General features: G+C 40.1%; 1 protein-coding gene across 1 annotated transcript in view; it reads left to right on the top strand.

The window, feature by feature from the left end:
- Nucleotides 1-9,465, top strand: part of MAP3K9 (mitogen-activated protein kinase kinase kinase 9) — a 51,150-nt gene extending 41,685 nt beyond the window's left edge. Inside the window, exons 7-10 of the mRNA XM_035898008.1 lie at nucleotides 4-132; nucleotides 5,834-5,946; nucleotides 6,615-7,430; nucleotides 8,709-9,465. Coding sequence (XP_035753901.1) covers nucleotides 4-132; nucleotides 5,834-5,946; nucleotides 6,615-7,430; nucleotides 8,709-9,190 — 1,540 coding nt within the window. The 3' untranslated portion in view covers nucleotides 9,191-9,465. The remainder of the gene's footprint in view (nucleotides 1-3; nucleotides 133-5,833; nucleotides 5,947-6,614; nucleotides 7,431-8,708) is intronic.
- The last annotated feature ends 7,636 nt before the right edge of the window (nucleotides 9,466-17,101 follow it).

The raw sequence follows: 17,101 nt of genomic DNA, 5'->3' as shown, positions 1-17,101 counted from the left end.
AACGTGGGGACGAAGCTCAGTCCTTCCAAAGGAGGAAGGAGAGGAAGAAGAGAAGAGAGGCCAGAAGAAAAAGGGGCGTACTTGGGGACCAAGCTCACTTTGTCACAAGGACCTAGGTGCAGGAGAAGATGGGTAAGAGAGGGCCTGGAACCAGACTGATTTCCAGGTTCTAAAACTGTTTATGAGCTGGCTTACAGGAGATTTGCCTATCCTCTTCCAAACACTTTTCTGCTTCCAAACTTATTTGCTGTACCAGAGATGTTAGAGATTCAGAACAGATTACAAAACTGCATTGCATTCAGTCCCTTGCTAGAGGTCCAGCACTGACTGATGCTTTCACCATCTGCCATTACCTTGTTATGTGTATTTGTAAGCAGTAGAACTTCCTAGCTGTGTAAAACTGTTTCTCTAGTAGCTTTTCTTTATTTTCAGGCTCAACTTTCTGTAGTTTCGTATCATATCTGAAACTGCTTCTCTTTTACAATTTTCAGCTATTCTTTTTCTTGTCTTAAATGCTATTATTTAAAAAGTATCTGGTAGAGCCAGGTAAATATCTTCTCTTCAGGCTTTTGAAAAGGATACATACCTTGAGTGGATACATCTTGGAAGTGATTTTTTGCAGAGATACAGGTTGTACCTCTATTTCTATAGGTTCTTGTTTTGTGGCCTGTGTATGTGTGTGAATGTGAATTATTTATACCAGGACTCCAATGGATCATTGCTGAAATGCTGCTTTAAACATAGGAGTATTTTGATCTTCTAAGAGGTTTGAATGCCTTGTGATTTTTAGTGGAGTTTGAAGCTTTTTCCCCTACTAAACTTATAGTTTGACTCTTGCCATATTTTTTTAGCAGAGGAAATAAAATAACTGGTTATAATTTATCTTTAAAATTATGTGCTCAGATGTGAAATTCCTGGAAAATAGATGTTTACATAATGCATCACTATGGCAGTCCTCTGCAAGAGGGCTTGCATCTAAGTGTTCTAATGACATTAAAATATGTTCTCCCTCAGAGGTACTCTTGGCATGTTAACAGGGCAATGTGGAGGAAGCTTCTTTGGCTTCTGCCTATGCTTTACCTGTTCTGTAGGCGAAGTATAGCATTCCACAGAATTAACAGATGTCACACTTTGCAATCATTAATTATATAAAAGGGCAGGAGATCACTGAAGCTGGTAGAAAAATACTTTCTACCTTGAAATAATGTTCTTAGAATTCTGGAAATAAAGCTCTTCAGTTTCTGTTCATTACTGTACAGTCTGAAGCATTGAATTGCTTTTAGGCACAGACAGCTGGAAAGGAGTTGCTTGCTAACCATGGTTGCTCTTGAACATATCTGAAACTGCTTCTCTTTTACAATTTTCAGCTATTCTTTTTCTTGTCTTAAATGCTATTATTTAAAAAGTATCTGGTAGAGCCAGGTAAATATCTTCTCTTCAGGCTTTTGAAAAGGATACATACCTTGAGTGGATACATCTTGGAAGTGATTTTTTGCAGAGATACAGGTTGTACCTCTATTTCTATAGGTTCTTGTTTTGTGGCCTGTGTATGTGTGTGAATGTGAATTATTTATACCAGGACTCCAATGGATCATTGCTGAAATGCTGCTTTAAACATAGGAGTATTTTGATCTTCTAAGAGGTTTGAATGCCTTGTGATTTTTAGTGGAGTTTGAAGCTTTTTCCCCTACTAAACTTATAGTTTGACTCTTGCCATATTTTTTTAGCAGAGGAAATAAAATAACTGGTTATAATTTATCTTTAAAATTATGTGCTCAGATGTGAAATTCCTGGAAAATAGATGTTTACATAATGCATCACTATGGCAGTCCTCTGCAAGAGGGCTTGCATCTAAGTGTTCTAATGACATTAAAATATGTTCTCCCTCAGAGGTACTCTTGGCATGTTAACAGGGCAATGTGGAGGAAGCTTCTTTGGCTTCTGCCTATGCTTTACCTGTTCTGTAGGCGAAGTATAGCATTCCACAGAATTAAAACAGATGTCACACTTTGCAATCATTAATTATATAAAAGGGCAGGAGATCACTGAAGCTGGTAGAAAAATACTTTCTACCTTGAAATAATGTTCTTAGAATTCTGGAAATAAAGCTCTTCAGTTTCTGTTCATTACTGTACAGTCTGAAGCATTGAATTGCTTTTAGGCACAGACAGCTGGAAAGGAGTTGCTTGCTAACCATGGTTGCTCTTGAAACTATCCTGTTCTCTCTACAACTGAGGTGTTCTATAATATTCATTACCTTTTTCAGGGATACTCAATACAGCTATGGCATTTTGCAGAGTATCTGAAACATGATAGTGTTGCTGAGAGGGCAGTGTGGTTAACAAGCAGTGAGCTAAGGCTTCTTGCTAAGATCATGCCAGACTGCAGACTTTAAGGGGAGCAGAGTTGCAGAAAATGTTAGTGGCTGAAACGATAGAGTGCTTCCTATTTTTGGTATTTTTAATTCTAATTTTAGAGGGTAGGGGGATAAAAATTAGGCTAAAGTGAAGAGCTAAGCTTAGGCTAGAAAAGTCCTGTTCAAGTCTTCTCCATGACACTGTTCTGGTAGCAACAGTGCTGCTATTCCAGCTGCTTACATGACTCTGTGATCAAGGGACCTTGAATCTTCATCTTTATCACCTTCCATGTGTTCTCCACAGGAGGTAATTCCAAATTTATGCAAGAATGACATTGTGGGAATTGCAGTGAAATTCTCTAGCATGAGTAAACTGACCTATAATTAATATCAAGTGAACGCAGTCATGAAAAGATTATACAGTGATTATTCACCCTTCTGCATTTATCTTTGAGCATAAGGAATATGCACAGCAGCAGAAGGTTGCGGTGCTGAATTGCAGAGACTGGATGAAGCTTTGGACTAGTGTTCTGACAGTTCAGTTGTGATCTTATGGTGTATTCTCAAGGATATATGGTGAAGCCTTAGTTGGCTTTAAACTGAGCACTGATTAGTCTCAGACTGTAACTATTGCATGGATGATTTTTACCTTGTTCAAGTTTTCATGCTGGTTGTGTTACTGATTTTACAGAAGGTGACACTGGATGTGGGGTAGTCATAGTCCTTTAGCAGTTATCTCTCAAAACCTTGTAAGTTAAATAGGGGTGAGCCTGGGAACAGACACTTTTTATTCATGACAGTATTGTATTTAATGCCTCAACATGGTGTTACAGAATGGTATTAAGACACCGGAGATGCCACCTCACAGTTGTAAGGAAGTTTTCTGAAGTTTGCTGAGCAAATAAGTCTTGTCACCTTGCCACTCCTAAAGAGAGGTGGTTTTGACTTCCCAACAGAAAAAGGCAACAGAGAAGTAACACAACCATAATACAACAAAGAGAGTAATAACCTTCCTGTTAATTAATCTAAACAGATTACAGGTAAGAAGTCTTTAGGTTCCTGAATTGTCATGCTGGTGACTGAAATAGACAGTTTTTCTGCTAGTGCTTTCAAATCATTCCAGTTGCTCTTTTCTTGGAGCAGCAATAGATAATACTGCTGTAGTACGAACGTACTCTTAAGTCAGCATGTTTTGAACTGTTTTCAAATGCATGCTGCTGTCTTAATTAAGATGATATGCAGCTAACCTCTGCCCAGGTCTTCAGGGTCTGCTTGTAATTGGGGGGGGGGACGGGACGGGACAGGGAGAAAGAGAGAGAAGGAGCAAAAAATAAAAAGGAAGGATGAAGATTTTATAACCTTGAGGCAAACATAACAGGCCTTGAAATTATTCTGGTAGCTATTTATCTTTCTGTTCAAATTGAGCTGTGCTTTGTCAGTAACAGCAAATCTTTAGTCTGTTTTTAGCAAGGGAAGATTGCTCTGAGGAGTCATAAGGAAGCAAACTAAATTGCTATGTCCTGCTGTGCAATGAAGGGCAATTCCCAAGACCCTTTAGATAACTATGACTGTAAAGTGAAGGCTAAACTGAAGATTACTGCTGCTTATCACTTACAACTTTGCTATCTCTGCATATAGAGAACAGAGTATGTGTTTTCCCAGCTCCATGGAAATCTTCACTTCCTCACTAGTTGTCTACCCATATTATAAGAGCTTTGACATTTACTTTTAGAGGTGATCACACTGCTAACACAGTTCCTTTTCACTCACCAGCTTTCCCTTAATAAGCTGCTCTATTTATAGTATTTATCCTAACTATGCATGCTATACACATGGTTAATATAGATACAACATACATTAGTTAGTGGGTTGTGTTACATAGCTGAGTATAGTATAGAGGGAGTAAATCAGAACAGACCCACACACTGAATTGCATCTCTGTGATATAACCATGTGGTTGTCTGTCTTGACAAGTAGGGTTCAGCACTGTACTCTCTGGATCAAAGTTCATAGCAGGGTATTGCATGTGCCAGAACGATTAATGGGGGGAAAATGATGGACTTTCAAGACAGTTGAAAACTGCACAGGATACTTCTAGTGTAATGCCTACAGCACGGTTATCAATCAACTGAACATGTGCTGAATCAGGTTTAGACCTTGTGACTTTGCTATAACAATAGTTTGGGGATAAGTAGGGCATCCCGGTTAGGTAGAAAATAGAGGAAAAATACATACTGAGGCAAAAAAAACCCTGATCCAGTAAAACTTTGAAATCCTGTAATTGAAGCCATCTTAGAACTGCAGTGATTCTCATGGAAAATAAGAATCATGAGCAAGAACATCTGTATGCTCATATCTTTCTTTCTCTGTAAGGGAAGGATTGTAATGAATTATGTGTCTTATCAAAGAACAATGCAAGTTAGTAATGGAGCTGGATGAGGTGTCATCTAAGTTTTCTCTCCTTTCCATAATAAGTCGATGCTCTTGTGTGTCCAGTTGAGATCATTCAGACTATCCACAGATCTTTTTACTCCTTTCATTCAATTTCTGTCTATTCTAAGTGTAGGTTTACCTTTTCACCAAAACTATGACGTGTTTCATATTGAAGTTCAGAGAAAGGCACCAGAAATCTCCCAGTTCAGACTGTATCAATAACTGAACAATAAAACTTTGCTGTGTGTTGATATGTCAGAAAGTTCTGCTGCTTACTAAAATTGTTTCTGATGTCATGAAAGTACTGCAGGGAACAAATAGGATGATAGTAATGAATACGTAGAATGGGGACTACTAATAAGCTCAGGTGCCTGGTGACATACCTGTAAATGCAGGTGACGTCAAAGTAGGGGTTGGGTTTTGAGTTTTTCACGTGTTTGTTTTTATGGGTTTCGGGGGGGGTTTTGTCTGTAAGTAAAAGAAACAATGGCGTGACTTATGATTTTAGTTACCTGTTTTTCCATAATCTAGAACTTATGCTTTTAACTGTCTGTACTTCAATGCAGTTTTTTCTTTAGAGGAGAAATATTGGGGTTTATAATATAGAGGCATGATTTTGCCGTTACAATGACTTTAGCATGTTATTGTCCCAGTGAGCGATCTTTGACTTTCATTATTCACTTGTATTTCACGTGGAAATGTTTTGGGAGATATTTATCTCTCCTGCTGAGCACTTTATTTTTTTACCCACTCTGGTAGGTTTGCCTTGGTTTAAAAAGAAAATGTTTCATCTGATTTTTTGCGGTGGTGCTTTCTGTTATTCTGCAAGCATAGCTGTTGGTTATCAGCAGGGACTGTTTGACTTTTCTTGTATTTTAAGGTACTGTAAAGATGTTGCAAAGTGTCTTGCTAATGGAGGACTTCAGATCTGTGTAATTAAGGTGGATACATGCATACCCAAGTAGAACAATAGAGAATATAGAAGGGGGAATGAAAATTGGTTGTGAGCATTGTACATTTTCTCCCATCTTTTCACTATTTCAGTCTGAAAGCTCTCATGGAAGGATACAAACAGTGGTCATCCAGTGCACCGAACCTTGGGAAGATCCAGAGAACTGCGCCTGCTTTTCCAGGATTCACCAGCTTAGCAGAGATGGGTAAAGGAATACCCTGGACTTTATATTCTCATCCCCACTTCCATTCACGTTTGAGTGAATCTCTCCTTTCCTGCCCTTTACCTGGTACCTTACAGCAATGTTTTCATTTTGGTGGTATCCATTTTTCTTTTATTCTTGGTGAAGTAACTACTTTCTCCTTCTGGATTTCCTTTTTGTTCATCTCTCTGCTTGTGCTTCTTACCTGTCAAGCTAACAAGCTTCTTTTAATCCCCCTCTAGCTCCATCCATGCTACCTCTCAGCTCCTTTCCTGGTAATATTTAGATGTGCAGTGTGGTTACACCTTTGCTTGCAAGGAGAGATCCTTATAATTTTCCTACCTTTTGCTCCTCACGGCCAAACATATACATTTACTCTAGAAGTAACTGAGGTGTAGACTACTTCTGAAATGCTGCTCTGCAATTGATCCCAAGTAGATTAATGTGTCACTAATTTTGTCTGCTTTGATAGTGTTTCAAGTTACTTGTCTCAGCCTATCTGCTTTGCAGACAATAGCCTGTGAGTGTTTGGCAGTTGGTGAATGATGCTTGCAATCAGGACAGTTGCATCTTCTGAGTAGAAGCTTATTTTCACGTATATTTGTAAGACAGTGCAGTTTGCCAGTGAAAATGTTACATCCATGCAAAGTCTGTTTTCATTTGCTTTCCAGATGATGAAGATAGCGAATGTCTTAATGGGGAGGGCAAAGTGCACCCTTCACCTGGGCACAATCAGTCATACCTCTGCATCCCATTTCAGAAGAATGAAGAGTGGGATGGCCCTTCTAGTGATGCCAATGAGGAGTCCACACCAGTGAACTCTGCTACTAGTACCCCACAGCTGACACCCACCAACAGCCTCAAACGTAGTGGTTCCCAACACAAGCGATGTGAAATTGCATTGCTTGGCTGTGGAGCAGTGCTGGCTGCTGCAGGCCTGGGTTTTGATCTGTTAGAAGCAGGGAAGTGTCAGCTGCTGATTGAGGAGGAGCCAGAGGCACCCAAGGAAGAGAAGAAGAAGCGTGACAGCATTTTCCAGCGAGCTGGACGCCCACGCAGGAGCACTAGTCCACCTTCCCGAAAGATCTTCAAGAAAGATGATCCCATGTTGTTGCTAGGCGAGCCATCCACATCCCTCACCCTTCTTTCCCTGTCTTCCATTTCCGAATGTAATTCCACTCGGTCCCTGCTGCGCTCAGACAGCGATGAGATTGTGGTGTATGAAATGCCTGTCAGCCCAGTGACAGTCAAGGCTCCCTTGCCAGCCATTACCAACCCACTAGTCAATGTCCAGATTGAGAGGTTCAAACAAGATCCCAACCAGTCCCTGACTCCCACACACGTGACGGTGTCTTCCCACACCCATCAAAGCGGGCACAGGCGCACACCTTCTGATGGGGCCATCAAAGGGAGTGGACTAGTTGTCAATGGGTGCCCAACCAGTGGATGCCCTTCCAGTAGCTGTTTAACTGGAGCACTGGGAGCAGGTAGGTTTTCAGCCATCTTCCTTTTCCTCTTCAGAATAAAGAGCCAATCAGTATAATTACTTGTTAGGAAGTAAACATGTTGCTTATACAGCATCCATTGTGATGGCCAGCCCATAAGAAGAGCTTACAGATGCTATCTTTACACAAATAATAACAGAATAATGCAGTAATGGTCTCTGTTCCAGCATCTCTGCGCTAAGGAACTCTCTGTGCTCCCCTGTGCTGTGAGGCAGAGTGTAGTAGTGTTTCTTAGACAAAGGTGGTACCAAAGTACAAATATTGTGCATTTTTAGCAGTTCCTCGGGATTCCATCTCCGTTTCCTTTATACACTTGTTCGTATTGCTGTTACAATTTCAAAGTAAATTCTGTTCTGTAAGGGAGTGAAAACTGGATCTCTAAAGCAGTTTGGGGCTGTGCCACTGTTGCTCTTATTCCTTTGCAAGCAAGAGGCATCTTCCTGGGTAGGTAGTGTTCTCATTATTGCAGTCTTTAGCAGTGGCTGTGACTTGATAACTTTAAAAATGCTTTCCTTTTTTCTTGCCCTAGTAATTCAGAGAAAAAAAAGTCTAGAATAATAAACTAAAATCTGATTTAATTAGACTTTTCCCAATGGTAAAACAAAATGTGAGGTTGTCTGTTGAATGGCAGACTGCAGTAAAATGTGGGTTAATACATCTGAGGATACTCATTAAAATGGTATTCATGAAAATTTACAAGTTAAGTTGTGTTTATTTAAAAAAACCACAACCCAAAAAACCCAAACACCATCCCCCACCCCTAAGCGAAAACAAACCAAGAAGCATCCACAGTAGGTGGTGTTAAATGGCTCTTCCAGGAAGTTGGTCCTGCTCACTGCAAACGGGTGTCACACATCCTGCTGTGCAAGTGTCTCTCTGATCCATTCAAGCTGTTAATGGGTAACATGCCCTCCGAGGGATTTGGAGAGTCCTCACCTCTGGTAGGAGGTCAAATCCATGCTCTCCAGTCTGAAAATCGAGGAAACCAAATGAGGGAATGAACAAAACTTGCAGCTTGTGCTAGGTCAGTGAAACAGGCATCTTGCAATGTGTTGAGAACAGTGTAGGGATAAAGAAGCCAACTATTCACTTCAGATTGGTGTAATCTTGAAGATATGGAGTTTGTAGGTTCTTAATGGAGGCTTTCTGCTTTGAAAATGTTTTCACAGTGTACATACAATGAACTAAGATCTGTTGGAACCATTTAGCAGTGACATCTAACATGTTTCCCTCTTCTCTTACATTCTCTGTTTTGGATAGGTGTATTAAAAACACCTAGTCCAAGTAGAGATCCCAATGAGGTCCCTCGCCTGCCAGACCCCAACCTTGTTTTTCCTCCAACCCCGAGACGATGGAATGCACAGCAGGACCCCACACTGGAAAGACCCAAGACATTGGAGTTCCTGCCCCGGCCACGTCCTGCAGCCAGTCGGCAACGGCTTGATCCCTGGTGGTTTGTGTCACCCAGCAATGCCAAGGGTGAATCTTCTGCCAACAGTTCGAGTACTGATACTCCAAGCAATCTGGACTCTTGTTTTGCTAGTAGCAGCAGCACTGTAGAAGAGAGACCTGGACTGCCTGCACTGCTTCCTTTCCAGGTGGGTCTTCCTGTAGAGGAGCGGACACTGTTGGACATAGATGCTGAGGGGCAGAGCCAGGACAGCACCATTCCGCTATGCAGAAGTGAACTTAACACACAAAAAGCTGCAGCATATGAACTGAAGCAAGAATTCTGGTCTTAGTATGAAATCTGCTGGGGACAGTGAGCCCCTCTAAATTCAATCCTACTTTTTGCACTGAGAATGCACTTTGAAGACAGATGAGATGGAGGGATGCTACAGAGATCATATGGTGCTGCCTCTGCTGAAGATGTGTTGTTCGACTGCCTGATTTTTGTCTGCAGTTGGATGAAACGTGGCAACTCTGAGCTGCTGACTTTTGCTGTGGGGTTTTTCTGTAGTCTTCCCTGCCCTCTTATTGCAGTTTGAATCTGCAATGAGCTAAAATTATCATATCAAAGTCTTTGTTACTGACCTTGTAGGATTTGGCACTTGCAGTAAGTATATTGGTATCTATCCTGGTATTAATCAGTATTTTCAAAACTCAAATATTACACTACAGCAGACACCAGTGTTTGATGTTTTCCCAAGGAATCCAGGACAGAAACAAATAAATGTCTGGAGACTACCTTCTCTGAAATGTGTTCAGATCATTAGATAGGCCTGGGAATCACAGTACCCCCACTGAAGGAGCAGAAGTAGCTATCTTAGACTCGCTTGTCCTCTTTTGCTCATGTGATAGTGCAAGGTGGAACAGATCGCAGGGGAAGGGCATGGCATCTCCATTGATGGAGGTCTTTGAGAACAGACTAACTAGACTGTTGAGAATGGGTAGGTGTAGTTGATCCTGGCTTCAAGGCAGGTTGGATGAACTTCAATGATCTCTTGAGGTCCCTTTCAGCCCTATTTTTCTATGACCCTGTGCTTTCTAAAAGACGAAGGCTTATGGTATGGCTGTTCACTCTAGCTTGGTTTTCTGTTTCAAACTTTGGTTCCATCAGCCTCCTTTTCCCACCCCCTGTATACCAGGCTCATAGTCAAGCTGCCTCAGCTTTGGGAAGGGAATTAGGAGGAACTCGTTCTTTAAAGCTGTGTTGGCTTGCAGAAGTAAGTTATGTGTCCCCTCACTCTTTTTTTTTTTTTTCCCTTCATGTTTTTCCTCCTTCCTTATGCTTTTTAGAAGTGGCCCTTGAAACCCAAGACTGTTCTTATGCACACTGATATTTGTTTAAGGCTCTTTTGAAATTGAGGCTTGTTAGTAGTTAGAGTATGCAAACAGGAATCAGAGCATCTGGATTCTGTTTTATTTTGTCACTGACTCACTGTGTGACCTTGGGCAAATAATGTAACCTCTGTGCCTGAATTTCCCCATCTGTAAATAATAGGAATAATACCTACCTCACAGGGGGAGGGGTTGGGACATATGTAATAGGTATAAAGTCCTTTGAGATCTTTGAGTGAAAGGCACTATAGACATGTAAAACTTTATTCTTGCTCAAGTATGTAAAAAATACTAACTCTGGAGCAAGATCAGACACCTGTCTTGGAGGAGGAAGTCACACAAATAGGGTATGCCTATGCTCAGTTTTCTGTACAGAGACCGCAAGCATGTCTGTGCCCCTAATGAGAGCTTCATTCTTCCCCAGTTTTGGCATTATAAATATAGGATGTGGCCTTTATGAGTGTAATAGGGTAGTCTGCTTTATTGCAGGGTACAGCATATCTGTTCACTCTTTTTTTACAGATCTGTGCTCGTTTTGCTAATCTGCTGACCATTTGAGTGCAAATAACTGATTTGACAGTGTTCAACCTCTTAGGGCAGTCCAGTCCTGTTGTGAAGACAGTGTAGCTGAATACTTTCTCGTAGCTGTCAGCACAGAGAAGCCGTGCATTTAGATGTTTGTAACCTGATGTTAAAAACCAGCATGTGTGGGGAAGTACTGCACTTAAGGTTTTTTAATTCTGTTTGAGAGCTAAAACCAGCATGTTACCATTAGTCAAGTGCACCCTTTTTTTCAAGCAATTATAGTATGTTTTTGTGTAGAAAGGTCACACATTTCTTGTTTATCACATTCCATGAAGTGTGTTTAATGGCAGAATTACTTTTTGCTGCCTCCCCCATTGAATACTCCAGAGCTAGCCTTAATGATGCTACACTAGCTGCTGAAGCTGGATCGACTGTTGACTGTGTAGGCAAGGTATTCTGATGTGGGGCTAAGATACTTGAAAAAGAAAACTTATATTTCTGACACTTCTGCTAAATATAGGTCTTTAGCATTATTGATTTCTTAAGCGTTCATCCTTTTGCTTTCCATTTCAGAAAAGTCAGTTTGTGATCCAGAGACTAACAAAAAGGCAAAACCCACCCAAACAGATGCTTAATTTCTATTGTGCTATAGAAACAAACTCAAGGAAAGCCCAGTCAGGGGCTGTGTCAGAGGGACTTAAAAGCAGGAAATCAGAAGTATCTATTTTTCATAGTCTCCCTTACCATTTTAAAAAGTCTGAAACAAAACTGGATCAGCTATTCTGAAATGTAATGTTTTCTATCCAAAAAGTATCATTACACATGTCCTAGGAAGCATCTTCTGCTCTGTAAAGACATCACCTGAAATAGCTCCATTTGAACAGAAATCTTTAAAATCCATTTTGTTGCATGGAATGGGAGGTTACCTTTCTTTCTAGGACATACTGTTTTAACTCTGCCCACTGAACTTCCTGGTAGTTGGCCAGTTGCTTTCACCAAGTGAACCATAAGGTTTCTGTCAAGTTCCCAGCAGGCAAGACAGCTGTAAAGCCAACTTGTTCTGTCAACTCTTGCTTAGGAAAGTTGAGGATGAAGTATCAAAACCCCTTCCCCCTCTCTCCATTTCAGATAATTACTTGGTGAAAGTGGTGTATAGCTGACCTATCAGAAGTATTTTGCTTCGAAGAGCATCAGGTGGACTTTGCTACATTAAAGGAACCGGGTAGGACAGATGGCAGAATCGAGGATCCAGATCATGGTTTCCAAACTGGATATTCTCTATTAGAAAGCTGCCAGAAAGACTAGGTAGAAGCATAATGTTTGGTGTTTGGGTTTTTGGTTTTTTTTAAATGCTCATTGGATGCAATTATCTTCATTGACTCTAGCATGCGAAATAAAATGGGGTAGTCTTTGAGCATCAACCCATAACTGTCTCCCAGTTGGAGCCCTGTGGCTAACCTGAGGTACCAGGCAAGAGGAGTCTGTAGTAGACACAAAGCTATTTGCTTTAGCAGGTGGTGGGGTATTCTCTGACAAAGCTGTTGCAACTGGTGTCATGGGGCCTGTTTAAGCTAGCTCATAACCTCTCCCCTATACCCATCTATCCCATCCTGGCTTGATTTCTTTCCTTTCTTAATCTGTTGAGTTTTCTCCTTCCCAGTTGTGGGAGCTGTGGTGCTCCAAATCTCCAAAGGAGTACTTCACTGTAGTCCACTAGATACTGAGAAGGTATGAGCCTGTTAGCTCACAAATCTTTTTTTCTACTGTTTATTAGTATTCCCATTTGTCAGGGAGACAAAAATTTCAGAATAGAGTTGATTGACATAGCTTTCTAGGAGTGTTCTTGAGGAGGATAGTGAAAATCTTGCTATAAAAAAATAAATAAATGTTTTGTTTCCTAAATATCTGAATAAGTTGCACTTTTTTTTCTGAGAAAATGAGAAGAAGATAACATGAGAGCACAAGATCACTGAGCAGTCTAAAACATAATGACAAAAGAATGGGCTAAAATGTGCTAAAGCAATTACAGGGCTCACAAAGAGGTAGTGACAAATTTTTAACTGATAGTAGTAGGACTGTTGCTGAGAGAAATTTCTCTGGTCTGGAAATATATATTTTCTTTTAAATAGTCAGCTGGCAGTATGTATCGCTAATTAATGTAACTGATGTGCTGATTAGGAAATAGGAAAAAGTTTGCCAGCCCTTCAAATTCCTTGTAGCCTATTTTTTTTCCTGTAAAACTGGGGGGAAAGCACAGGCGTAGCAACCAGTGCAAAAAATTACAATTTTTTTTTGATAAATTTCTACTGGTTTCACAGAAATTGAGTGTGGGACAGGTAGAGAAAAGAAAGCTTTTGTGTCAAAACTAAAGTGATAATAGTTGTGGACTTTTTTCTAATACTGTTGCTTCCTATGGACTGCACAATGCTCTGTTTTGCCAGCGAAGTAGGTCTTACCTCCTTTCAGTCCTTCTCAGAGGTGCAAACGTAACTTTTTATAGGTATTTTTTCCCTTCAGGTTATTATTGCAATGGGTTGTTACTCAGTATGGGGCAGGGAACCTCAGTGAAAATATTCTTTTTGTAATGGTTTTCTAACAAAATGAGTATTTTCCAAGTGAGTTTTTCATCATTCGTGTGGAAAGACCTGTTCTGGTTCAGCATGTTTTTATGATGAAGTATTTTTCTGTACCTCTAGGAATGGGAGTAGCTGCCTTCCTCTTCACAGCATGCTGTGATCTTAAGTCTTTATGGACAATACTGCATAGAGATGTTACTTTGATTTGTCATGAAACTGGATACCTCTCGTTCTGTTGAAGGTGAGGTAGTAATGGTCAAGTAAAGAAAGGTCTTTCCCATCTGGAGTGTTCTTTTAAATAGGAAGTGACAGGAAACCTCTCATCTTGAGTCACCTTTCTATCTTGACCTTAACTTTTATTTGAAACTTAATTAGTCTCTGTGGGATGAATATGGGAGCTGGAGTCCCGTTAGATGTATGGAACCAAACCTAATACCTTATCCCAAAATTCAATGATAGCCTGTTACTTCCATAAGTAATTTTAAGCCAATATTAATGGGTTTGTTTCTTCATGTTTTTTGAAAACTTTCTCCTTGGAAAAAGTGCTTATTGTTTTCTAATCTTTTCCATACGTTTTGGAAATATAATCAAGAACTCTTACCAACTCTATGGCAAATAAGGAGGCTTATATCTTGCACAGTGATACAGGTCCTCCTTTTGGCTTCCCTTTTTCAGTATGAAACAAGGACATTTGTATTTGGAAATGAAGATTTCTGATCCTTATCCTGTCACTGCAGAACAATTTCTTGCCTTCCATATTCATAACTCACTTAAGGCTATCATTTGGGTAAAACTGGACATTAAGAGTGAGGGAATAGGCATGTGTTAAAACATATTTGTAAACAAGCAATAAATACAGCATGTCTGTGCAAAGAGAACCAAAACATATTCATGCTGTTACAGAGGATAACTTTCAGACTTTATAAACCTTTGGTTGATCATATATTTAAGATATCTGTAGGAAAGAATGCCTTCCTATGTTTTTCTGTTAAGTTTCCTATTGTAAGGTTAGAATAGGGTGGTTTGCACAACCAGTTATGTCTTATCTAGCTCGACAGAAAGGATCTTTAGCCAAATTTTTATCCTTTTTTTTCTACTTCCAATCCAGTTTGTGGTTTAGATTTTCCTTTTTTTTTTTGTGGTTAATGAACAAGAGAGTCTTAAGAACTTACGTTTATTGTTTCCTCAGCCCTACTTCCACAGTTTTGCAAGGCAGTGTAAAAATGCATTTTTGGCTTATTCTGTTGCTCCCTTTATTGAACGCACTAATAGAAAGTCACATGCTGCAGTAATGTGCATTTGCTTTTGTTTTTTCTCATGCTCAGCTTTTTTAAGCAGCTTTGCTATTGGTCAGAGATGAATACAGCTTCTGAAATGACCAACATCAGCTTAATTTTTGTGTGTTAAAAATAGTCATTCCCAGGCTAAGAGGTGTGTGTGCTTGATTAAAAGGTAGTTTCCCACTGGTGACTAGGTGGTGGGTCTGATGTAGCTACCAGAATTACTATTGTTCCTCTTTAACAAGGATCTCCCTTTTTTTTTTTTTTTTTTTTTTTTTTTTGCAACTGGAAAGTCTTCAGCGTTTCATCAATGTTTGTATACAAGGAACGCATTTCATCTCCTTCTGTACATGAGTGAAAATTTTTTTTTTTCTTTGGCTTTAAAGGGCTGGGAACATAATTTTCTTACTGAGAATGGCTTCTTGGACCATTTGGTGGTTTTGAGGGTTTGGGGGTTTTTTGGTTTTTTTTAAGCTTGTGAAATACATAACGTATGTGTTAGGTGCATCCTGTATTCCTAGGTGCCTTCTATCTTACATGCTTCCTTGCTAGGGCCTGAGGTGGTTTTTGGGGGAACTCTTGGTTGTAGCTTTCAGTACTGTAGTGTTCTTCATCACACATCAAGCCAAATACCAGCACAGTAAACATTTCATGTCCTCCTGTTTACTGATGTGTATACACCCCTGGGGAAGGAAGTGTGGTGTCGCTGGCTCTCCTTATCTCGATTATAATTCTGCCCCATCACATCTTTATCGGTTATTAGTTCTTGTTACCATAGTACTTGGGGGCCTAAGACAGAAGCCAGTACACGTTTTAGGTGTGCTTTGACCTAAAATGTTTCCAAGCTAGAAGCATAAGACAACTGGGAGGAGTGAAAGCAGAGGTTGGCAGGAAATAGCAAATAAGAGTGAAATTATCCTTCTTAATGTGATAAGCAGTCAGAGAACAGAGGGATACTAGCTGCTTCATAACCTCTTGTCATCATAGGTAAATTGTAAGGATTTGAGGAGTGCGTAGTTACTTAATTTCTGGTTGGTTTGTTTTATTTTACCCCGAGCTACCTCATTTGTAGAGATGGAGTGGGAAGAAAGCCTAAGTTTTGGTAAGAATTGCTCTAGGTAGGCAGTTGAGGCTGGAATGATGGGAGGACAGAGGCAAGTACTCGTATTCCACTCTGACATGCAAATTCCTGATGGAAAAATAAAACCAGCAATTCAGTTTTATAAGTTAAGATTATACTTGCTTTTACTATGTATGTCTCCAAAATAAACAATAAATGACAAGGCAGGGCATTTTTTCTTGACAGTTTCCAACTTGTGGAAGAGCTGATTGTCCACAGACCAAAAGGTGGTGATTTTGTATTGGTCACTACTGCTTTTAAAAGTGAAGGTTTTTAATAATCTCGTGTGCTCTTGAAGTGGACCTAGACACAATCCTGATTGTTTCCATGTATTTGCAGTATTGTTTTCCTAATGTATCAGATCCTAATACAGACCTTATATCTGAATGCTAATAATGTGCAGACAGCCCAATATAGCTAACATTAAGAAACCATGACACATTTTTAGTGTGTAGTGTTAGTGGATTTATAAGCTCAGCTTGAAGTGGGCTACTGTTAGGCCTGTAGCTGATGGGTCGGGGGATGCACAGCTAGCAAAAGGGGGCTTAGAACAAATCTGCAGGAGGAATGCCAAAGTTTTATTTGCTTAAATTAAACTATTTGAAAAATAATTACGCCTGCGGGGGGAGGCTGTTGTCTGTGCTCAAATTTTAGCTTCCAGGATAGGTAGTGAGAACCTACATTGTATTCAAAGGTTATTGGCTGAAACCCCAACATAAGATCAGAATAATGCATTTTATATATGCTAGTTAAGAGTGATTGACACTTGTTCTACCTGCATTGTTCCAATTCAGCATTTTCTGAAGAACAGTTGTTGAGATTGGATAAAGCTAACCTCCTTGTCTTGAAGAGAGGCATATGGGTCTGAGAAGGAGGAAACATTGTTCTAGCCATGTCCTGCCTGATGCTTTTGTCTCTTGCTATCTTAGCAGTAGAGGTTATACTGGAGCAGGAAGACATGATGGTGTTTTTCCAGGCTTCATTGATAAGAATGCTGCTAGCGGCAGATTTCAGTATATAAACGAACAAGTTCTTTGGGAACCCTTGTACTTGATTTCTCCTTGTTGAGTTTCAGAACAAATCTGGCCTCCGATGACTGTTTGGCATAGCTCAGTTGCACACTGAGCCTCTTGAGCTTAAGTACAGTTGAAGGAGAACTGAGCTTCCTCCTTGGGTTCTTCTGGAATTTGTGGATGTGGCCACTTCTCAACTTGGGTAATGTGTTTTCTCCCAGGCCCAGCCTCTGTCACAAAATGAGTTGTCACCCTTGACTAATTGCCCAGGTATTCACAGTAGGCTTGTTCTTCTGTCTTGCTCGCTTTAGTGAGCGGCTCTTACAATGTCAACAGGGTTAGCATTTGTATCTGAATA

The sequence above is a fragment of the Egretta garzetta genome, unplaced genomic scaffold, assembly GCF_000687185.1.
Source record: "Egretta garzetta isolate BGI_Z169 unplaced genomic scaffold, ASM68718v1 scaffold177, whole genome shotgun sequence".
In the NCBI taxonomy this organism is placed as follows: Eukaryota; Metazoa; Chordata; class Aves; order Pelecaniformes; family Ardeidae; genus Egretta; species Egretta garzetta.
The sequence above is the reverse complement of the archived record's forward strand: the minus strand, read 5'-3'. Positions and strand labels throughout refer to the sequence as shown.